Source organism: Cherax quadricarinatus, chromosome 51, assembly GCF_038502225.1.
Source record: "Cherax quadricarinatus isolate ZL_2023a chromosome 51, ASM3850222v1, whole genome shotgun sequence".
NCBI classification, from domain to species: domain Eukaryota; kingdom Metazoa; phylum Arthropoda; class Malacostraca; order Decapoda; family Parastacidae; genus Cherax; species Cherax quadricarinatus.
The window spans coordinates 19,592,331-19,617,648 of NC_091342.1; the positions used below are offsets into that span (position 1 = coordinate 19,592,331).

The following is a 25,318-nucleotide window of genomic DNA, read 5'->3' on the forward strand; positions in this document are numbered from 1 at the left end:
ATAGCATCTCTCAAGCGATCATAAGTGAAAAGGCTAGGAAGTTGCATGAGGATTTAATTAGAAAAATGCCTGCAACTAGTGATGATGTGAGTGAATTTAAGGCCAGCAAAGGTTGGTTTGAGAGATTTAAGAAGCGTAGTGGCATACATAGTGTGATAAGGCATGGTGAGGCTGCCAGTTCGGACCACAAAGCAGCTGAAAAATATGTGCAGGAATTCAAGGAGTACATAGACAGTGAAGGACTGAAACCTGAACAAATGTTTAATTGTGACGAAACAGGCCTGTTTTGGAAGAAAATGCCAAGCTGGACCTACATTACTCAGGAGGAAAAGGCACTCCCAGGACATAAGCCTATGAAAGAGAGGCTTACTCTGTTAATGTGTGCCAATGCTAGTGGTGATTGCAAAGTGAAGCCTTTATTAGTGTATCACTCTGAAACTCCCAGAGCATTCAGGCAAAAGAATATCCTCAAGGCTAATTTGTGTGTGCTGTGGAGGGCAAACAGTAAGGCATGGGTCACTAGGGACTTTTTCTATGACTGGTTACACCAAGCATTTGCCCCCACTGTGAAAAGTTACCTAATTGAAAATAAATTAGACCTTAAGTGCCTCCTGGTGTTAGACAATGCCCCTGGTCATCCTACAGACTTGGCAGAGCGACTTTGTGGGGACATGAGCTTCATTAAGGTCAAGTTTTTGCCTCCTAATACCACTCCTCTCCTGCAGCCCATGGACCAGCAGGTCATTGCAAACTTCAGAAAACTGTACACAAAAGCTCTGTTTGAAAGGTGCTTTGTAGTGACCTCAGAAACTCAACTGACTCTAAGAGAATTTTGGAGAGATCACTTTAATATCCTCAATTGTGTAAACCTTATAGGTAAGGCTTGGGAGGGAGTGACTAAGAGGACCTTGAACTCTGCTTGGAAGAAACTGTGGCCAGAATGTGTAGACAAAAGGGATTTTGAAGGATTTGAGGCTAACCCTGAGAGGCGTATGCCAGTTGAGGAATCAATTGTGGCATTGGGGAAGTATTTGGGGTTGGAGGTTAGTGGGGAGGATGTGGAAGAGTTGGTGGAGGAGGACAATGAAGAACTAACCACTGATGAGCTGCTAGATCAACTTCAACAGCAAGAGGCCACACCTGAGGAAACTGCTTCGGAGGAGGGGATAGAGAAATTGAAGAAGTTGCCTACTTCAAAGATTAAGGAAATCTGTGCAAAGTGGCTTGAAGTGCAAACCTTTATGGATGAAAATCACCCTCAGACAGCTGTTGCAAGCCGTGTTGGCAACCTGTACACTGACAGTGTTGTGAACCACTTTAGGAAAGTCATAAAGGAACGATAGGTACAGACCTCTATGGACAGATATGTTGTGCGACAGAAGTCCAGTGACTCTGAAGCTGGTCCTAGTGGCATTAAAAGAAGAAGGGAAGTAACACCGGAAAAGGACTTGACACCTCAAGTCCTAATGGAAGGGGATTCCCCTTCTAAACACTAAGACCATCAACACTTTCCCCTCCTCCCATCCCATCAATCATCACCAGATCTTCAGTAAAGGTAAGTGTCATGTAACTGTGCATGTCTTCTTCAGTTTGTGTGTATTAAAATTAATATTTCATGTGGTAAAAAAAAAAAATTTCATACTTTTGGGTGTCTTGCACGGATTAATTTGATTTCCATTATTTCTTATGGGGAAAATTAACTCGCCTAACGATAATTTCGCCTAACATTGAGCTCCCAGGAATGGATTAACCCTTTGACTGTCGCAACCCCCAATCCTGAGGTGTCTCCTGGTGTCGCAAAATTTCAAAAAAAAAAAAAAAAAAATTATTTTTTCTTATGAAATGATAGAGAATCTTTTCCCGATTGTAATGACACCAAAAAACGAAATTTGATGGAAAACTGACAGAATTATGCTCTCGCGAAGTTAGCGACCTCAGCGCTGTTTACAAATCGGCGATTTCGCCCAATTTGAGCCCTATTTTCAGCTAATTCCATTATTCCAGTCGCCCAAACTCATAGCTAATTCTTTAGAACTCTATTTTTTCTATCGATTGAGTACAAGAAACTGCCCATTTACCGATTTCAACTACCTAATAATGTGGTCAGAAATTTGCAATTTGGCCAATTTCACGAAAACTAAAAAATATGACAATTTCAAAATAAGGTCCAGAATGAACAATGCAGACATTCCTGGCTCTAAAATAACATTTTCTTTGCTCATCAGTCATGTCTCCAGGCCCCTCTAATATTACTCTTGCTTTCTATTTTGAATTTTTATTCAAACAAAAAATAGAAGACTTACTATTATGCAGACTACTGCAATACTGTAATAATTGTATAAATAACATCAACCCATTCATGACTGCATATTAGAATGGCTAGTTGGACATTTATTGGACAATGGCATCATTTGTTTACTTTTGAACATTGGCAAAAATCAAACATTTCCCCAACTTTGAGCTCCATTTCTAGATTCTTTTTATAGTAAAATCAATCAAAATCACCTCTATTTCTATAATATGTTTCCCATTCTATCAAATGAGACCAAGAAAACGAGACTACAACAATAAATACTATACGAAAATAGACCACAAAGTCGGCATTTTAATTAAAAAAACGGTCAGTTTTTTTTTTTCTCATTATGCACTGCGTGCTCCAGGATTTTTTTTGTATGGTGCACACTGACCACACAGACCCATTCTCTCACATGTGGGCCTACCAGCTTTCTCCTGCTTGATTTGAAGCCGCTAGAATTTATGAGTATATATACGTCAAACACGGTACCTCGTAAGACGTATATATACGGCCGCGACAGTCAAAGGGTTAATAGCGTTATGCGAGGGTCCACTGTACTTTCATACATTCCCTTCTTTGCCTCCATAAATAACATTTTTTGTCTCCACATATACCTCAACGCACCACTCGCCTTTTTTCCTTCATCAATTCTATGATTAACCTCATCCTTCATAAATTCATCCGCTGACACATCAACTCCTAAATATCTGAAAACATTCACTTCTTCCATACTCCTCCTCCCCAATTTGATATCCAATTTTTCTTTATCTAAATCATTTGATACCTTCATCACCTTACTCATTTCTATGTTCACTTTCAACTTTCAACCTTTACACACACTCCCAAACTCGTCCACTAACCTTTGCAACTTTTCTTTAGAATCTCCCATAAGCACATTATTATTATAATAAAAAAGAAGTGATAAACCACAAGGGCTATACAGCGCTGCAGGGCAGGAAGGAAGCGAGGGTATCAGGAGGCAAAAGGGAGATAGATGAGTAGTAGGTTACGGAGAACAGCGGGGCAGTGGATAGTGAAGGGGTAGAGGGCAGCAAGAGATTGAGGTAGAAAGGGCTGAGGGGAGTGCAAAAGGTATCATCATCAGAGTTTGTGGAGTAAATCAATCACTGTCAAGAAGTCAATGAGAGAGTCAGGATTAAATGAGGGTCCATCAGCAAGAAGGGAAGGTAAAGAGAAAGTAGTAGAGGGGAGACGACGTTGGAGGTAAATTCTGTGTGCTCGTTGAGAGAGGGCAGTCTACCAGAATGTGGCTAATCGATACTGGAACCTGACACTTCTCACAGAGGAACAGGGCGCCTCTCCATGAGATACCCATGAGTAAAACGAGTGTGGCCAATGCGAAGGCGGGAGAGAGTAGTCTCCCAACCTCGGCATTGATCACAAGACGACGGCCAGTAACCTATGCTCGATTTAATAGAATGAAGTTTGTTACCGAGGAGAGTTGACCAACGCTGTTGCCAACAGGTGTGACGGTGGGTAGCTATTACAGCAAAATAGTCCGGAAATGGAACACCTCTATATGAAACTGGTAGGTCATGTACTGCTGACAGCGCAGCAGTGTCTGCCTGTTCATTGCCCTGTACGTCAACATGATCAGGTACCCAACAAGAAACAATATCTTTATGCTTCGTAGAGATACGGCGTAGCCAAAGTTGGATATGGAGAACTAGGGGGTGAGGTGTATCAAATTTTTGTATAGCCTGTAGAGCACTAAGGGAGTCTGAGACAACCACAAATGATGACACAGGCATAGATGCAATACGAGTAAGTGCTGCAAGAATGGCATACAATTCAGCAGTAAAAATGCTAGCCGAAGATAGTAAATGCCCTCGCACGACGCTGTCCGGAAACACTGCTGCGAATCCGACGCCGTCAGAAGACTTACAGCCATCTGTGTACACTGTGATGGCATGAGAATGAGTGGAAGTGGTCAAGAAAAAGAGAGCGGGAAGCCACTGTAGGCAGTTGGGCTTTCAAGCAAGGAAGTGAGAAAGAACAGACCCGAACAGCTGGAACTTCCCAGGGGGGTAGGGAAAATTGAGATGCTACATGAACATATAAAGGTGGTAACTGAAGGGAAGACAAGAGCGAATGTAGGTGAAGAGAGAAGGGACGGAGCAAACGGGCAGTGAACAAATAAAGAATGTCTACTAATATCGGTGACCATTCTATAAATGGAAGGATTGCGGAGATTGTGAGAGCATACATAGTAGTGAAGGCAATGGGCATCACGGCGATCAGAAAAGGATGGAACATTCGCTTCTGCATAGAGGCTCTCAACAGGGAAAGAGCGAAAAGCACCAAGGCATAAATGTAATCCTTGGTGATGAGTGGGGTTTAGGCTAGAGAGAGTAGCAGGAGAGGCCCCTGAATAAATCTGGTCACCATAATCGAGTTTCGATAAAATGAGGGCTGAATGTAGGAGAAGGAGAGTTCAACGATTAGCTCCCCATGAAAGATGAGCAAGGGTTTTAAGAAGGTTCAGCCGGCTGTGACAAGTTGCCTTCAGAGAGGTAATGTGAGGTTTCCAGGATAACCTACGGTCAAAGAGAAGGCCTAGAAACTTGACTGTATCACGTTCAGGGATACGGGAGCCATAGAGGTACAAAGGATGATTGGAGATGACAGAGCATCTAGTGAAAATAATTTGGTGAGTTTTGGTACTGGAAAATTTAAACCCATGTGTGGTGGCCCAATTGGAAACACGGTTGACTGCATGCTGGAAAGAAACTGTAATGAGGTGACAATCAGCGCCTGCACAAGCAATAGCGAAGTCATCAACATAGAGTGATGACCAAATATTGGAAGGAAGAACAGAGGCCAAATCATTTATAGCAAGGAGAAAAAGTGTTGTGCTCAGAACACATCCCTGAGGGACACGTTCAGCTTGGACAAAGTCTGGGGAGACCACATTATTAACTCCAACACAGAAATGTCTGTCAGTTAAAAAGTTCTTAAGAAAGGATGGTAGATTGCCTCGGAGGCCTAAGGAGTGGGCTTGGGCCAAAATATTATACCTACAAGTTGTGTCATATGCCTTCTCAAGGTCAAAAAATATGGCAATAACTGAGTGGTTATTCGCAAAGGCATTACAAACATATGTATCCAAGGGTTATAAGGGGTCTATGGTAGATTGGCCATTACGAAAGCCATACTGACTAGTGGAGAGACTGTTGTGTGTCTCTAAATACCACATTAAACGTCGATTTACCAGACGTTCCATCACTTTGCAAACTACACTAGTAAGAGCAATGGGACGATAGTGGGAGGCATCATGTCCCGTAGTACCCGGCTTGCGGAAAGGGAGAACAATGGCAGATTTCCACAGGTGGGGAAGAACTCTTTGTGACCAAATAAGATTGAAGAGGTGTAAGAGGACTGTAAGGGCTGACTGATGTAAATGTTGTAACAACCGAATATGAATATCGTCAGGCCCAGCTGCCGATGATTGGCAAGCTGAGAGTGTTGCCTCCAGTTCCTGAAGTGTAAAAGGCACATTATACTGTTCTTCTCGGAGAGAAGAAAAGTCCAAGGATACTAACTCCCTGGCAGACTTTGAGGAAAGAAACGAGGGGCATAGATGGAGCCCCTGGGAAATACGGACCAGATGAGTGCCAATTTCAATGGCAATGTCAAGAGGATTTGCTATATCAACACCGGCGACCTGTAGAACAGGAGCCGGATCAGGAGAGTATTTACCACTCAATTTCCTCACTTTTGTCCAGACTGCACTCATAGAGGAAGCAGAGGTGACGGTGGAAACAATCTCGCCAGCAAGTGTGTTTAGCGTCACGGATGACACGGCGAGCGACCGTACGCTTCTGCTTAAAATCATGAAGTCTCTCATCGGTTCTATTGTACTGGTACCTGCCCCATGCAGCGCGTTTCAAACATACTGCACAAGCACAAGCAGGAGACCACCAAGGCACGCACTTCTGAGAATGCCTGCCTGAGGTTTGGGGTATAGAATGAGAAGCTGTGGTTAAAACTGACGTCGAGAAGTGTAGGAGCTCATCAATGGAGGATGAAGAAGGAACCTCACTAAAAGCAGTGAGTTGCGAGTAAAGGTCCCAATTTGCCCAATCAAATTGCCAGCGAGGGCAACAAAAAGGTGGTGAATATGGAAAATGATCGCTGTCATGTAAGTCCGGTAGAACAGACCAGGCGAAGTCTAGTGCAGTGGAGGAAGAGCAGACCGATAGATTGATGCAAGAGAGTATGAGTACGAGGATCAAAATGGGTGGGAGTACCCGTATTTAAAACATGGAGGGGGTGAGAGGCGAGAAAAGCCTCCAACTAAATGCCACGTGAGTCACAATGAGATCCCCCCCCAGAGGAAATGGTGGGCATTAAAATTGCCAAGTACCAGAAGTGGTGGTGGTAACGATGAAACAAGAAAGGCAAAATCTGGGATAGAAAATGCCCGAGAAAGAGAGAGATATAAAGAACATATTGTAAACCACTTATTCAAGTGGATACGGGCTGCAGTGTAATGCACCGAGGTATGGACAAATAGTTGACAGTATGGAATATCATTGCGTAGAAGAAGGGCACTTTCATTAAAGGTCCCATCTGAGAAAGGATCCGAAGAATACAATAAATTATAGCCTGAAATAGGTTGGAAAACAGTAGAGTGTAATTTTGGTTCTTGTAAGCAAACACCAACAGAGGAAAACCTGGAAAGCAACATCTGAAGCTCACCCCGATTACCCGAGGCCGCGTATATTCCACTGTAAATAGGCCATGATTGGCAACGAGGAAAATACCAGGAATCTGTAGGGAAGGGCACCTACGGACTAGAGGGGTTAGAAAAGTCTACGTGTGGTGGCATCGGAAGACGTTCAAGCAGCGATGGAACGGAGCGTTGTGAAGAATGGAGTTGTGGAGATGGAGGAGAGGGAAGAGAAGGAACAGGAGGTGGATCAGTGTCCATTGAAGGTTTAGTCTCTGCAATATATTCTAAAATAGCATCAAATGTTTCTGAATTCAAAGACGTATGGGAGACAATATTGGAGATAGAAGGAGGGTGAGTAAAGATTGGGACAGTAATGGACTGTACTAAAGGAGGGAGGGACGAAAGCGTGTTGGGAACTGGAGAAGAAGTGTGGGAGGGAACAGAAGAGGCAGAAACCTGGGAGGCGGCAGAAGAGGGAGAGACTTGGGAAGGGAGAGGGGAGGAAGGCACAGAACGAGGATGGGGGTGAACCTCCACACTTGTAATAGAGCCAGTGAGAGGGGAAGAACCAGGTACAGAGACTGGAAAGATAAAATGTGGGGGCGGAAGAAGGGAAGAAGGTGTCGTATGAGATCTTGTCGATACCGGGGCTTGTGAGTGAGAACTCGAAGATGTCAGAACAGACTGAGGTGTTGAAGTAGGGAGTCTGAGCCCAGGACAGCAAAAGAATTAGATACAGGAGTAACTATGAGAGGGGTAACAACAGAGGAGGCTGCAGAAGATGGGACCCCCAGAAGTGGGGGGACGTTTTGAAACACGAGAATACGAAACACGGGGTAGTCTCCCTTGGAGGCGGAGATGAGAAACTGCCATAGCATAAGAGAGACCCTCTGCTTCTTTGAGGCAACGGATTTCACGCTCATTAAGTAGACCTGGCAATGGCGAGAGTACGAAGGGTAAGCCTCATGACAATTAAGGCAAGAGGGAGGTTGACTGCAAGACATATTAGAATGGTTGTCAGCACCACAGACTGGGCATTTGGCTATACATCTGCAATATTTCGCTGGGTGACCAAATCGCCAGCAATTTCTACACTGTTGCTGTGTAGGGATCACCTTTCGAGCTTGTAGCCGATGTCTTGCAACATAAACAGAGGACGGGAGTTCACGGCTGTCGAAAGTTAATCAAGCCACATTGCAAGGGTATCGTCTCCGCCCGCGGGCAGGAATGACATAAGTGTCTACTTTGATGATTGGGAGATCCTGGAGTTCCAGCTGTTCAAGAATGTCATTGCCCCCATAAGCACAGTATCATCAGCAAAAATTAACTGTGTCAATTTCCATTTTGTATTTGATTCCCCATAATTTTTATGTTTTGATAATTACACTTTATATTAGTTCTTGTGATTTTATAGCCAATCTTTGTTCTGACACTAATATTAGGTAGTGAAATAGTAATCAGTCACAAACACATTGACAGGTGAACAATTTCTCCTGCCTTGGTCACATTTTACTGTATAAATATATACAAAGTATTTATAGGGCCCAGCAATGTTTTAGACATACTGTAGTATATGAAACTCCTTGAAGCACAGTATAAGACAAGTGTCACTCCACTGCTGACAGTGCAACACTCTGATACTGATGATTGTGCACTGCTCCAGTGAACCTTGGCTTTATTTGTTTTCACTGTTACACAAACATCTCTGTCTCTGCTTATTTCCATCTCTGTTTATCTCTGTCTGCATGTGTATCTGTCTTCCTATCTCTCTGTCTGTTTGTTTCTCTGTCTCAGAGAGAGAGCCGCTCATGAACCAACAGGTATTACACACAATACAGAGTCGTCACTTTTGATTCCTGATCAAGTGAAAATGCTTATTACTTGACAGTCATGCTTATTATGCCTTATGTCTACAAGCACAGTATAGAACTTTATTTGGGTTATCCTAGGTAATTTATACTATGTATACCTGTGAGATAGAGACCTGTGTACCTGTGAGATAGAGACAGAGATAGATAGATATTAAGACAAACAGTCAGAGATAGAGACAGCCAAAGTTAATCAGCCAGAAACCAACCCACCCAGCCGCTAGCTACCTGACCGGAAACCCAGCCAGCTGGCCTGAACACATATTATACATGTTCCAAAATTGTTTCCCTTTACTTAGGGCATAGGTTATAGGACATTCTGACAGGATGACACCACCAGTGGTATCAAAATTGAAAGGATGTGGCACAAATGTTACACATGGGTTATTATATAGGTTTTTGATATTCCCTCAACCACTTGTGGCCACATCCATCTCAAAGCCACTAAACTCAGGGTCACCATCACTTTCCTCTTAAATGGGGAGTGTTAATAATACATTGCATCAGTGAATCCCTGGTGTTTCCCACACCGTTTGCTCTAGCTGGCACTCAAATGAACTGGTGCTCCCACAAGGTACTAAGTGGTCTCAGATTTTTTAATGCTGCACACACCAAGTGTTAAGACCCAATCTATACTGACCAGGCATCTCAGGCCAATCATGCCAAATTTAGAGGCAGGAAAAAATACAACGTGGAGCATTAGCAGAAGAATGTAGATCTACATTTGGACAGTTAAAGGGTTAAACATACTACCTTAAGAAGCTCTGCTTCTTATGGTAGTATATTTCTAATTTAGTCCTGGCTGTTTGTTACCTTTGCAATTTTTTATATTTATTATTTCTGTATTGGTGGCAGGTTGTAAGTGACAGTCACAAATATCCTGAAAGCCTCTGTAACCAAGGTCTTTGAATTCTGATCTGTTTATGATCACATGTGTTACTCCCCCCCCCCCCCAATTATTTTCTCTTTTCTTTCTCTAGGAAAAAATGCATCCATAATCATATTAGTTAACTTATTTCTCATGAGACAGAAGTAAAAGTAAAATAGATGATCCTTACTATCCATAAACTCAAACTCAATAATATAATTAAAAATAGGTAATTACAAAATAAAGCTTAAGAAGATCAACAGATACATCCCACTAAGGTAGTTTCTATTATAAGGGTTTTGAACTGAGGTATGAGGACAAAATGAAAGACCTAAATCTCACAACTGAGAAATGAAGACCAACATACCAGTACCTAATAGCACTGACAAGGTGGATAAAACTGAGCATCTGAAAAGAGCAAGATAATGATGAGCGAGTACAATTAAACACCTAAATGAACCAAAGAAAACTAATTCATAATATAATGATGATGAATAAACAAAGTACTAATGAAATAGTGGAAGAAGCCTCTATAAATACACACACGAGATCAAATTAAAATACAATAAAACCCATAAAGTTTGGGGTGCATTGTGAAATTTCATACATATTGAAATTAGCAATTCTCATTAGATTTACATCACTTACCTCATTAGCAGTATTAAATGTGCCAACTATTTTAAAATAAACTATGGCTCTTGATGGGAAGGTTAAAGTTTGCCATGATCTGCAAGCTTCACGTGTTTTATCAACAATCAGCTCCCAATCTCTATTATTAACTGAGGCTTCGATGTAGTAACTATAAGAGCGATCATCACAGTCCCACAGCAGAAGCCTGGAACAAAACAGCAGATATTGTTTAGAAGTGAAGAAGAACAGGATGTGAGTGTAGGGGAGGTGCGTGAGGCATTACGTAGAATGAAAGGGGGTAAAGCAGCTGGAGCTGATGGGATCATGACAGAAATGTTAACCCTTTCAGGGTTTCGGACGTACTAGTACGGCTTATGCACCAGGGTTTTTGACATACTAGTACGCCTAAATTCTAGCTCCTTCAAATCTAGTGAGAGAAAGCTGGTAGGCCTACATATGAAAGAATGGGTCTATGTGGTCAGTGTGCGCAGTATAAAAAAAATACTGCAGCACACAGTGCGTAATGAGAAAAAAAAATCTTTGACCGTGTTTTTGGATTAAAACAGCGACTTGGCACTGTATTTTCGTATGGTATTTATGGTTGTATTCTAGTTTTCCTGGTCTCATTTTATAGAATGGAAGACATATTACAGAAATTGAGATGATCTTGACTGGTTTTACAATGAAAAGTACCTTGAAATTGAGCTCAAAGTAGAAGAAATGTTCAATTTTTACCAAAGTTCAAAAGTAAACAAATCATGCTAAGCGTCCACTACACGTCAACTGGCGAGTCTAATATTCTTTCACAAGTGCGCTGATATTATTTATACCATTTCTACACTAATGCAGTAGTCTGTATAACAGCAAATCATCTATTTTTTGTGAGAATAAAAATTCAAAATGGAAAGCAAAAGAATGTAAGAGAGACGTGGGGACATGACTAATGAACAGAGGAAATGTTATTTTAGTGCCAGGAATGTCTTTCTTGTTTATTCTAGACCCTATTTGGAAATTGGCATCTTTTGAAATTTGTGTGAAATTGGCAAAATTGCTAAATTCTGACAACTTTTTTGGATAGTTGAAATCGGTAAATGGGTGGTTTCTTATACTCATTCGATAGAAAAAAATGGAGTTGTAGCGAAATAGTTATGATTTTTGTCGACTAATACACTGGAATTGGCCGAAAATAGGGCTCAAATTGGGCAAAATCGCCGCTGCATAAACATCGTCGAGACCGCTAACTTCGCGAGAGCATAATTCCATAAATTTTCCATCAAATTTCATACTTTTAGCGTCATTATGATCGGGAAAAGATTCTCTATCTTTTCAAACGAAAAAATTATTTTTTTTCTTTTTTTGAAATTTTGGCGACCCTGAGAACAAGTCTGGGAGAGCCTGGGGACCCTGAAAGAGTTAAAAGCAGGGGGGGATATAGTGTTGGAGTGGTTGGTATTTTTGTTTAATAAATGTATGAAAAAGGGGAAGGTACCTAGGGATTAGCAGAGCATGTATAGTCCTTTTATATAAAGGGAAGGGGGACAAAAGAGATTGTAAACATTATAGAAGAATAAGTTTACTGAGTATACCAGGAAAAGTGTACGGTAGGGTTATAATTGAAAGAATTAGAGGTAAGACAGAATGTAGGATGGCGGATGAGCAAGGAGGCTTCAGAGTGGGTAGGGGATGTGTAGATCAAGTGTTTACATTGAAGCATATATGTGAACAGTATTTAGATAAAGGTAGGGAAGTTTTCATTGCATTTATAGATTTAGAAAAGGCATATGATAGAATGGATAGGGAAGCAATGTGGTAGATGTTGCAAGTATATGGAATAGGTTGTAAGTTACTAAATGCTGAAGAGTTTTTATGAGGATAGTGAAGCTCAGGTTAGGGTGTGTAGAAGAGAGGGAGACTACTTCCCGGTAAAAGTAGGTCTTAGACAGGGTTGTGTAATGTCACCATGATTGTTTAATATATTTATAGATGGGGTTGTGCGAGGGAAAAGTTAAATAGATAGGAGTAGCGAGGGAGTATATAGTAACAATAGTTTCATTGCCGGCTACTTGTTAAGGTAGGGTAAGTCAAGCTCCCGCTATTCCCGCCTTTTTTCCCCCATCCCGAAAGTGATAGTTTGACTGCCGGCTGCTTGTTAAGGTAGGGTCAGTCTAGCTCCCGCTATACCTTCCCATCCTTCTTCCCCCCCCCCCCCCGAAAGGTGACGTGTGGGGTTCCGGTCCAAACAGTAATCACTAGACTCACAGCTCCCAGCACTACTGTAAGTACATGCCTGCCTTGTATTCTAGTGGATTTATTGGTTAAAAGCTTCACTTTTGACCAATAATAAACTTAGTCCTTTCAGTCTTGCTCTAAGTTGACTGTTGTAATAATCACCACATCTTTTAGGTATTGTACTTATCATGGAGAGTGATTTCTTAAGCAGTGGGTAACCTGTCTATCTTTCCAGCTTGGATGACAGAGAGGGTCACCTGTCAATCAATGAGAACTGATTGAGATGGACTAACGTCCTGAGACTTCCCCTTTTTGGATTTAATTACCTGTGCACCTGTATGAAATTGCAAGACGTAACCCCTCATCATTGCAGCGGTAAAGAACCTGCTTCCTGTCATCGGGATAGAATACTCACGGCTATCCTGTGAAGAACGAACCGGTGGGTTGTAACCAACACCTGCGACCCCCCCCCCCATCATCAGCAACGGCTACGATTTCAACAACACGCAGTGTCACCAACACCAGACACCAAAGTTTTATATTAGCATTGAATTCAGTTATCATTTATATTTTTCATTTTCTTTAATGTAGGATTAATATTTCATATTTAAGTGTTTTATATTTTATATTTTCTAAATAAAGTGTTTATGTTTGTCAGTTTTTATTCTTTTTCTATACATTAATTTTCCTGAGGAGGAGCCAGCTTTGGTAATACGGTCTGAAGTTGTTACAGGGCTGAGTAAACCTTCACAAGTGGCGACCTTGCCAGGATCAAATCTACTGAATCAAGATTCAATTCCATCTCGAATCTACCATTGGAACTTCAACGCCGCATACCACAGACGGTTACCACCAGCCATGAGTAATCATTCTCTATGGTAGGACTACAGTACAGGTATTTAAAAGATTTGGTGATTGTTATAGTCTCAATTTATTGTAAGTCAAGTCAAGGCAGGAATACTAGTTAATTCTGTCATCTATTTTTGTGTGAGCTTGAAACACTTTGGAGGATTAGACTCTAGGGACCAGAGATTTTCCAGTGACAATTTGTTTCATTGAGCTCTTTATTATATCAAGGGAACTGTCATAGGACACTCTTGATTTGTTAATGAGAAGATTGGATGGTCAAGTGACCCCCATTCTACTTACTCTTTGCTCGGAGCCGGCACAGAACCCTTCGTTTTAATTAATACATATTGTTTAATTGAAGCAGGGATCGAGCCCTCTGGTTTATTTACAGTTTGAGCGGAGCAGGAATTGAGCCCTCTGTTTTCTTTAATACCGGTTTCATTTCCCCTGATAGTTTAAGTTATTCTTGCAAGTATGGAGGAATACCAGTTTTGGATGAACGCTGGAAGTAAGTTAGAAATAACAGGGAAAAATTTAGAATCTTTCATTAGTGCTAAGATCCAGGAAAGACTTGAAAGAGAGAGAATTGAGAGAGAAGAGAGACAGAAAGGGAAAGAGAAGAGAAAAAGGAGAGAGAGAGAATTGAGAGAGAAATCCAAGAAAGACAGTTAGAAAGAGAAAGTGAAGACAAAAAGGAGCGTGATAGACTTGATCGTGAAGAAAGAGCTAGAGTACGTGAGGAACAGGCTAAAATACGTGAGGAACAGGCTAAAATAAGAGAACTTGAGGAAAGAGCAAAGGATAGAGAAGTTGAGGAAAAAGCTAGAGAACGTGAGGAAAAAGCTAGAGAACTTGAGTTAATAGAGAGAGAAAAGGATCGCGAGCTCAAAAAAGCTCGCCTTGAATTAGAGAATAAAAAGTTAACTCTTACACAACAACAATTAGAGGAAGGAGTAATTGAACATCATGCAGCTAGTGCACATATTCCAACACCTAATTTACTTCCCTTCACAGAGGGGGAAGACATTACTTCATACATTATCAGGTTTGAAAATACCGCTACCCTCTGTGAATGGCCTGCTGACACCTGGGCTACCAGGTTAGGAATGTTATTTTCTGGTACAGCCTTGAATATCTATGCAACTTTGTCGCAGGATATCCTATGTAATTATAACTTACTGAAGAAGGCAATCCTTAAAGCATATCAAAAAACCACTAATTCTTACAGGAAAGATTTCAGGTATGCCACCTTACAGCCGGGCCAGAACTTTCAGCAGTTACAGGTAGCACTCTTTCGTTTGTTCGACTTTTGGATAGAGAGTTCAGGAATTGATCACAGTTATGAATCTCTTATACTTCATGGTTGCTGACCAGTTCCTGACAGCTCTTCCTCACCAGATACGAACATTCATCAGAGAACGTAACCTGATTAAAGCTGAGGAAGTTGCTGAGGCTGCTGACCTGTATGCTGAGGCTCACAATTCCTATAAAGACCTAAAGGGATCGAACCCTACGGGCAAGGGTTCATCAGACCTTAAGAAATCAAAGCCTCTAGTGGAAAGTAAAATGACTTCTTTTATTCCTGTTTGTCATTTGTGTTGTGTTAAGGGACATAAACGTCCAGATTGTCCTTCTAAGAAGGTCCAAAAAGTTGGAAGATGTTTTAAAGACTGTAATGACCAAGCACCCTTCTGTTCAGGAACAGTTAATGGACTTAATGTATCTACCATTTTACGAGACACTGGATGCACATGTATAGTCATTTCTGATAAGCTGTTCCCTAACCTTAAAGAAACTCATTCCTCTGCTATACTTTCAGACTACTTGGGCCGTACGGACACTTTTCCTACCATTCGCTGTTACATTAGGTCTAAATGGTTCACAGGTTGGTCTGAAGCCGTACTAGCTCCCATCACTTCTTGCTCCGTACTAATAGGTAATGTAAAAGGTGCCATTCTTCCTTCTGAGGTTGACCTTTCATCACCAAAGGTGGACATAGGCTTTTCAGATCCTCTTCCTGTAGAGTCAGAGAAGCCCCTCGAAAGTTCAGATGAGACAATGTCTGGTGAGATTCATGTGGGATTAAAAACCAGTGATAATACTCTCGAAAGCGAGGTAGTAGGATCACCGGTTCACTTGTTAGATGAAAGTGAAGATATCACCTCCGATACCATAAATGTCTTGACTAGGGCTCAGACCAAAGCCCAGGCTTCTCCTACTATCCATCCTTTGGTTTTCCCTGACTTTAAGCCTTTAGATATATCGAAGGACTCCTTTGTCAATTTACAACGTAATTGCCCTTCTCTTCAGAATTGCCATAATGCCGCTAAACAAAATCAAGTTATCCAAAGGAAAAACTTTTCATATAAATTTGAATATATAAAAGGTATCTTGTACAAGTCAGTATTCAAATTAAATTCAGATGAGATAGACTATTCCATCTTAGTTGTTCCAAGTCAATGCAGAGAGACTGTTCTTAAAATGGCTCATGACCTGCCAGTGGCCGGACATTTCTCGCATCATAAAACCTTAAATAAAATTAGGGAAACCTATTTTTGGCCAAAAATGTCCTCAGATGTCACTACTTATTGTAGATCGTGTAAAGTTTGCCAACTGTCATCCTCCCGAGGTACCAGGCGAGTACCTATGGTCAAAATGCCAATCTTTACGGTACCGTTTGAAAGAGTAGCTATTGACATCGTTGGTCCTTTATCTCCACTTTCATCTGGGGGACATAGATATATATTAACATTAGTTGATTATGCTTCGAGTTTCCCTGAAGCCATACCCTTAAAGACCATAACCACTACAGAGGTGGCTGAAGCCCTTTTGTCCATCTTCTCCAGAGTGGGCATCCCTAGAGAAATTTTGTCTGACCATGGGACACAATTCACATCTGACTTAATGCAACATCTATACCAACTTCTGGGAGTGAAGCCTCTCTTCACCACACCCTATCATCCCAGCTGTAATGGGAGGATTGAGCGCCAGCATTCGATTCTCAAGTCCATTTTAAGGAAACTTTGCTCCCTTAAACCTAAGGAGTGGCATCGTTACCTACCCTGTGCTTTGTTTGCCATGAGGGAAGTTCCCAGTGACTCTTTGGGGTTTTCACCTTTTGAACTTCTCTATGGTAGACAGGCCAGAGGCCCATTGTCCATCCTTCATGACTTATGGACTAATGAGGAGGTGAGTGCTGAGGTTCAGTCTTCTTACCAGTTTCTCCTTGACCTTAGATCCAAACTTGAGGAGACCTCTGACATAGTTTCGATAAACCTAAGCTTGTCAATGGACCAGTACAAAACCTATTTGATTCCAAAAGTCAGAGGAGAAGTTTTAAAGTAGGGGATGAAGTTCTTGTACTTTTGCCGATCAAGTCAAATAAATTATTAGTAGCATGGAAAGGTCCATATAAAGTATTAAAAATTTGTGGGAAAGTTGATTACCTCATAGAAGTCAAGGGGAAACCTAAGCTTTATCATATCAACATCCTTAAGAAATATTACCGAAGAAATTCGGTTAACTGCTTTAATAACTTTGACTTAGTTTTTCCACACGAACTTGATAAGACAACTGAAGAATGTAAGGTGTGTGAAATTGACACCTCTAACTTAGACTATGATGAAGAACTACATGACTTGGTGACTCTTGACCAGTCGGGCACAACCAACATTAATATTAATGAATCTTTGGATGACCATAAGAGACATGAACTACTTCAATGTGTGAGTAACTTTTCAGACGTCTTTACTGATATTCCAGGTGTTACCTCCACGGTAGTCCATAAGATTGACTTAGTGACGCACAATCCTATCAAACAAAAATTATACCCAGTTCCAGTTCACCTTAGGGATGCATTTGACCGAGAGGTAGACAAATTATTAAAACTAAAGATCATTGAACCTTCATTATCTTCATATTGTTCACCAGTAGTCATGGTTAAGGAGGATAATTCATATAGACTTGCTATTGACTTCAGAGGCCTTAATGCTATAACTCGGTGGGATGCTGAGCCTATGCCCTTAATAGATAGCGATCTACACAAATTTTATGACTCTTCCTTTTCAGAGATTGATATTGCACAGGCATATCATCAAGTAATGTTAGATCCTTCTTCTAAGCAGTACACCGCTTTTCCTACACACCAAGGACTGAAGCAGTATAGAACTATGCCCTTCGGTTTGGTAACTGCCTGTGCTACCTATGTGAGACTGATGAGAAAGGTCTTGGGTAATATGCCAAATGTTTCAGTTTATTTTGATAACATTTACGTAATGACATCCACGTGGGGCGAACATATCCAAACATTAACATCAGTTTTGCGTATGTTACACTCTCATGGTCTCACTGCCAAGCCGAAGAAATGCTTCCTTGGGTATAACAAGATTAGATATCTTGGACTGATCCTTTCTAATAACTCTCTGCAGCCTCTCCCCAATAAGATCAAAGCTTTATTAGAATTTAAATTCCCCAAAACCAAGAAGCTCATGCGTAGCTTTCTTGGTTCTGTAAATTTTTATGCACCGTTTATCCCGAACCTTACTGATCTTACAGGCATCTTATCCGACTTCCTTAAAAAGTCTGTGAAGGAACCTCTTGAACTTTCCGACGTAGCTCGGGAAAAGTTTAATGAGATTAAAAATATCTTCTCGAAAGACCCTATAGTTAAGATTCCAGATATTAATAAAACATTTTGTTTAAGAACTGATGCCTCCAATACTGGCTTAGGTGCGGTGCTACTACAATACCATGATGGTACTCCCTTCCCTGTATGCTTCCTAAGCCAGAAACTCCTTCCCACAGAAACGAGATACTCCACCATAGAAAAGGAATGTTTGGCCCTTGTGTGGGGTATCTCCAAACTTAAATTTTATTTGCTGGGAAAAGAATTCATTTTAGAAACGGATCACAAACCTTTGATATACCTAGAAACTTTTAAGGGAACCAACAGTCGCCTCTTGAGGTGGACATTGGCACTCCAGGCTTTTAAATTCCACATTGTGTATATCAATGGTTAATCCAATTATTTCTCTGACTGGTTAAGTCGTGACAGTCAGTAGAAGATTTCTTGCCTTACGCGACTTCCATATGTTAGAACTTTTTCCTCGCCTATTCTTCTTATACTCCTTGACTATAAGTCTTGGTATGGGGGAGTGTGAGGGAAAAGTTCAATAGATAAGAGTAGCGAGGGAGTATATAGTAACAATAGTTTCATTGCCGGCTACTTGTTAAGGTAGGGTAAGTCAAGCTCCCGCTATTCCCGCCTTTTTTCCCCCACCCCGAAAGTGATAGTTTGACTGCCGGCTGCTTGTTAAGGTAGGGTCAGTCTAGCTCCCGCTATACCTTCCCCTCCTTCTTCCCCCACCCCCCCCGAAAGGTGACGTGTGGGGCTCCGGTCCAAACAGTAATCACTAGACTCACAGCTCCCAGCACTACTGTAAGTACATGCCTGCCTTGTATTCTAGTGGATTTATTGGTTAAAAGCTTCACTTTTGACCAATAATAAATTTAGTCCTTTCAGTTTTGCTCTAAGTTGACTGTTGTAATAATCACCACATCTTTTAAGTATTGTACTTATCATGGAGAGTGATTTCTTAAGCAGTGGGTAACCTGTCTATCTTTCCAGCTTGGATGACAGAGAGGGTCACCTGCCAATCAACGAGTAGAACTGACTGAGATGAACTAACGTCCTGAGACTTCCCCTTTTTGGATTTAATTACCTGTGCACCTGTATGAAATTGCAAGACGTAACCCCTCATCATTGCAGCGGTAAAGAGCCTGCTTCCTGTCATCGGGATAGAATACTCACGGCTATCCTGTGAAGAACGAACCGGTGGGTTGTAACCAACACCTGCGACCCCCCCCCCATCATCAGCAACGGCTTCAATTTCAACAACACGCAGTGTCACCAACACCAGACACCCAAGTTTTATATTAGCGTTGAATTCAGTTATAATTTATATTTTTCATTTTTCATTTTCTTTAATGTAGGATTAATATTTCATATTTAAGTGTTTTATATTTTATATTTTCTAAATAATAAAGTGTTTATGTTTGTCAGTTTTTATTCTTTTTCTATACATTAATTTTCCTGAGGAGGAGCCAGTTTTGGTAATACGGTCTGAAGTTGTTACAGGGCTGAGTAAATCTTCACAGGTTGTAAAAGAAGTAAATGCTAGGGTGTTCGGGAGAGGGGTGGGATTAAATTATGGTGAATCAAATACAAAATGGGAATTGACACAGTTGCTTTTTGCTGATGATACTGTGCTTATGAGAGGTTCTAAAGAAAAATTGCAAAGATTAGTGGATGAGTTTTGGAGTGTGTGTAAAGGTAGAAAGTTGAAACTAAACATAGAAAAGAGTAAGGTGATGAGGGTATCAAATGATTTAGGTAAACAAAAATTGGATATCATATTGGGGAGGAGGAGTATGGAAGAAGTGAATGTTTTCAGATACTTGGGAGTTGACATGTCGGCGGATGGATTTATGAAGGATGACGTTAATCATAAAATTGATGAGGGAAAAAGGGTGAGTGGTGCGTTGAGGTATATGTGGGGACAAAAAACGTTATCTATGGAGGCAAAGAAGGGAATGTATGAAAGTATAGTAGTACCAACACTCTTATATGGGTGTGAAGCTTGGGTTGTAAATGCAGCAGCGAGGAGGTGGTTGGAGGCAGTGGAGATGTCCTGTCTAAGGGCAATGTGTGGTGTAAATATTATGCAGAAAATTCGGAGTGTGGAAATTAGGAGAAGGTGTGGAGTTAATAAAAGTATTAGTCAGAGGGCAGAAGAGGGGTTTGTTGATGTGGTTTGGTCATTTAGAGAGAATGGATCAAAGTAGAATGACATGGAGAGCATTTAAATCTGTAGGGAAAGGAAGGCGGGGTAGGGGTCATTCTCGAGAAGGTTGGAAGGAAGGGGTAAGGGAGGTTTTGTGAGCGAGGGGCTTGGATTTCCAGCAGGTGTGCATGAGCGTGTTTCATAGGAGTGAATGGAGACGAATGGTATTTGGGACCTGACGATCTGTTGGTGTGTGAGCAGGGTAATATTTAGCGAAGGGATTCAGGGAAACCTAGGTAGTAGGTTGGTAGACAGCAACCGCCCAGGGAGGTACTACAGTCCTGCCAAGTGAGTGTAAAATGAAAGCCTGGAATCGTTTTACATGATGGTAGGATTGCTGGTGTCCTTTTTTCTGTATCATAAACATGTAAGATTTCAGGTACATCTTGCTACTTCTACTTACACTTAGGTCACACAACACATACATTTTTTTTTTTTTTCAACAAGTCGGCCGTCTCCCACCGAGGCAGGGTGACCCAACAAAGAAAGAAAATCCCCAAAAAGAAAATACTTTCATCGTCATTCAACACTTTCACCACACTCGCACATAATCACTGTTTTTGCAGAGGTGCTCAGAATACAACAGTTTAGAAGCATACAGATATAAAGATACACAACATATCCCTCCAAACTGCCAATATCCCAAACCCCTCCTTTAAAGTGCAGGCATTGTACTTCCCATTTCCAGGACTCAAGTCTGACTATATGAAAATAACCGGTTTCCCTGAATCCCTTCACTAAATATTACCCTGCTCACACTCCAACAGATCGTCAGGTCCCAAGTACCATTCGTCTCCATTCACTCCTATCTAACACGCTCACGCACGCTTGCTGGAAGTCCAAGCCCCTTGCCCACAAAACCTCCTTTACCCCCTCTCTCCAACCCTTTCGAGGACGACCCGTACCCCGCCTTCCTTCCCCTATAGATTTATATGCTTTCCATGTCATTCTACTTTGATCCATTCTCTCTAAATGACCAAACCACCTCAACAACCCCTCTTCTGCCCTCTGACTAATACTTTTATTAACTCCACACCTTTTCCTAATTTCCACACTCCGAATTTTCTGCATAATATTTACACCACACATAGCCCTTAAACAGGACATCTCCACTACCTCCAACCGTCTCCTCGCTGCTGCATTTACCACCCAAGCTTCACACCCATATAAGAGTGTTGGTACTACTATACTTTCATACATTCCCTTCTTTGCCTCCATAGATAACATTTTTTGACTCTACATATACCTCAATGCACCACTCACCTTTTTTCCCTCATCAATTCTATGATTAACCTCATCCTTCATAAATCCATCCGCCGACACGTCAACTCCCAAGTATCTGAAAACATTCACTTCTTCCATACTCCTCCTCCCCAATTTGATATCCAATTTTTCTTTATCTAAATCATTTGACACCCTCATCACCTTACTCTTTTCTATGTTCACTTTCAACTTTCTACCTTCACACATTCCCAAACTCATCCACTAACCTTTGCAATTTTTCTTTAGAATCTCCCATAAGCACAGTATCATCAGCAAAAAGTAACTGTGTCAATTCCAGTTTTGAATTTGATTCCCCATAATTTAATCCCACCCCTCTCCTGAACACCCTAGCATTTACTTCTTTTACAACCCCATCTATAAATATATTAAACAACCATGGTGACATTACACATCCCTGTCTAAGACCTACTTTTACCGGGAAGTAGTCTCCCTCTCTTTTACACACCCTAACCTGAGCCTCACTATCCTCATAAAAACTCTTTACAGCATTTAATAACTTATCACCTATTCCATATACGGTGGACCCCCGCATACCGTACGCATCGCATACCGTACAATCCGCATACCGCTCGCTTTTTTCGCAAAAATTTTGCCTCGCATACCGCCTAAAAACCCGCTCACCGCTCTTCGTCCGAGACGCGTCCAATGTGCGCCCTTACCCAGCCTCACATGTTCCGCCGGTGGCATTGTTTACCAGCCAGCCTCCGCGGTAACATCCAAGCATACAATCGGAACATTTCGTATTATTACAGTGCTTTTGGTGATTTTTTCTGGAAAATAAGTGACCATGGGCCCCAAGAAAGCTTCTAGTGCCAACCCTACAGCAATAAGGGTGAGAATTACTATAGAGATGAAGAAAAAGATCATTGATCAGTATGAAAGTGGAGTGCGTGTCTCCGAGCTGGCCAGGTTGTATAATAAACCCCAATCAACCATCGCTACTATTGGTGGTACAGCTGCTGCTGCTGCTGTACCACCGTCAGCTGCTGCTGCTGCTGCTGTAGCATCGTCTGCTGCTGCTGTAGCATCGTCTGCTGCTGCTGCTGCTGTACCACCGTCTGCTGCTGCTGTAGCATCGTCTGCTGCTGCTGCTGCTGTACCACCGTCTGCTGCTGCTGTAGCATCGTCTGCTGCTGCTGTAGCATCGTCTGCTGCTGCTGCTGCTGCTGTACCACCGTCTGCTGCTGCTGTAGCATCGTCTGCTGCTGCTGTACCACCGTCTGCTGCTGCTGTAGCATCGTCTGCTGCTGCTGTAGCATCATCTGCTGCTGCTGTAGCACTGTCAGCTGCTGCTGCTGCTGTAGCACCGTTGTTGGTGTGGCTTATTGAGAATACCAAGAAACAATTAACCCCAGAGGATTTGCCACCCAGGATAACCCAAAAAAGTCAGTGTCATCTAACTTATTTTCATTGGGGTCCTTAATCTTGTCTCCCAGGATGCAACCCACACCAGTCGACTAACACCCAGGTGAACAGGGAAAAATGCCTGGAACTAGTGCTCATATTGGTGAATTTAAAGCCAGCAAAGGTTGGTTTGAGAGATTTAAGAATCGTAGTGGCATACACAGTGTGATAAGGCATGTTCTGGAAGAAAATGCCAAACAGGACCTACAGTACTCAGGAGGAAAAGGCACTCCCAGGACACAGTGTCTCATCAGTCATTGCTGCATCTTCAATAAGGTAAGTGTCATTTATTCTTCATTTAGTAGAGTAGTACATGCACAATATATATTGTGCATGTACTACTCTACTATTGTGCATGTATCCTTCTCTTTGTGTGTAGGAAAATGTATATTTCATGTGGTAAAATTTTTTTTTTCATTTTTTGGGTGTCTTGCACGGATTAATTTGATTTCCATTATTTCTTATGGGGAAAATTCATTCGCATACCGACCATTTCGCATAACAATCAGCCCTCTTGCACGGATTAAAGTCGCTATGCGGGGGTCCACTGTAGTCGGACTTGAGTCCTGGAAATGGGAAGTACAATGCCTGCACTTTAAAGGAGGGGTTTGGGATATTGGCAGTTTGGAGGGATATGTTGTGTATTTTTATACGTTTATGCTTCTAAGCTGTTGTATTCTGAGCACCTCTACAAAAACAGTGATAATGTGTGAGTGTGGTGAAAGTGTTGAATGATGATGAAAGTATTTTCCTCGGTGGGAAATGGCCGACTTGTTGAAAAAAAAAAAAATTTAAAACATCCCAGAGAGGTAAAATACACATACAGTACACTCATTATTTACCTTAAAATATGTGTAGTCTTAATATAGGAAGAGAGGTGAGTAGTATTAATTTGTGGGAAGTCAGTGTAGGTAGGCGGTAGGTGTAGCCCGCCTGGGCTACACCTACCAGCTACGTACACTGTGGCCCAGAGCCATATTATTAACATCGACATGCCTTGTTCACTTAATTTGATCATTCGCGACCTAGCTGCCAAGGAGTGTGGACGTGCCTCATACCTCTCTGCTGACAGTCTAGCAAGCTATCCAGTGACGTCATGGTATTCAGCGTGAGGAGGCGGGTGAATACCGTTGGTATACAGCTTGTTCGGGGGGCGATTACGCCTGAGAATGAACAAGTTTTGCTACCTAAGATTATCTGTGACACTTATGGTATTGCAGACAAGGATTTGTATGGTGTGGCATTAAATGGCGGTTACTGGATATTTGTGAAACTACTCTACGAGCCAGTGTACGAGAAGCTGGTTGAGCAATTCCAAGATCTCTGTGTAGATGTGTCCCCTGAAGTGCATGTGCGTATGGTGGATGTCTCTCAACAATATACGTGGATGAAACTGCGCAAAGTGCCCTTCGAGGCCGATGCAACGGATCTCCGCAGTGTTTTCAGAAGATACGGAGTGGTACACATGGCTAAACAAGGCAATAGGGTGGCTGGGGCATATGCTGGTCTCCCAGACGGTTCGTTTACCCTTAAGATGTCTCTACACCAGGCCATACCATCGTATGTGTACCTTGATGACTTCCGCACACAGGTCATGGTGTCGTATGCTGGTCAACGGCGGACGTGCCGCCTCTGCAGTGACTATGATCATATGGCAGCAGAGTGTGGGCAGCGAGGGCAGACCAGAAGGCCGGCCGGTGGATCAACGAATGACGATGGGCAGGAGGCTCCCATACATGGATGAAATGGAGATGGTGGGCACGGTCGGCTTTGGAGTGAGGAGATTGAGCCAGTGGTGGTGTCGAATCTGGAGCTGTCGTCTCTCAAGTCATCTGCATCGCCGGTGGTACAGCAGGCTTCCGGGGAGGACCAGGTGACGGTGGAAGTGGAGGACTTGGATGCGACAATAGCGTCTGTTTTGCATACCATGTTCTCATCTACGGATGTGGTCTCCCCTGCTGTGCCGACAGCCAGTGCGGAGATTGTGTCCATGGCAGTAGAGCAGCAGGAGGCGGTTGTTGGTGCTGGTGGGGCTGGCGGGGACGTGGTGACCCCTCGTCAGAAGGCTGAGACGAAGGTGGTGGTGGAGGTTCATCGTGTGGACAATCCAGTCACAAACATGGAGAAGGACGCTGGGACGAGGAAGAGGGCGGCAGCAATGTCGGACTCTGACGACGTCCTGACGCCGGCTCAATGAACAGGGAAGAAAGCATCGGTAGATGGGGGCCGGTGCGCTAGTGGAGGTGAGCAGCGACAGCAGGTGGTGCCAGGTGGCACGGGTGTCGTGCGTGGAGAGCGTGGCAAACGTGGCCCCAGGGCCCAAGTGGACAAGCAAAAGTAGTAGTGGGAAGC

At 42.3% G+C, this 25,318-nt stretch overlaps 1 protein-coding gene across 12 annotated transcripts in view; it reads right to left on the reverse strand.

Annotated features, from left to right (window-relative positions):
• BTBD9 (BTB (POZ) domain containing 9) overlaps positions 1-25,318 on the reverse strand; it is a 131,873-nt gene that overhangs the window by 46,555 nt on the left and 60,000 nt on the right. For all 12 annotated transcript variants that reach the window (XR_011393419.1, XR_011393415.1, XR_011393414.1 and 9 more), the window contains exon 10: positions 10,377-10,563. Coding sequence is in view for 1 of the 12 variants with exons in the window: in XM_070095919.1 (XP_069952020.1) it covers positions 10,377-10,563 (187 nt within the window). In the remaining 11 variants the exon portion in view is untranslated. The remainder of the gene's footprint in view (positions 1-10,376; positions 10,564-25,318) is intronic.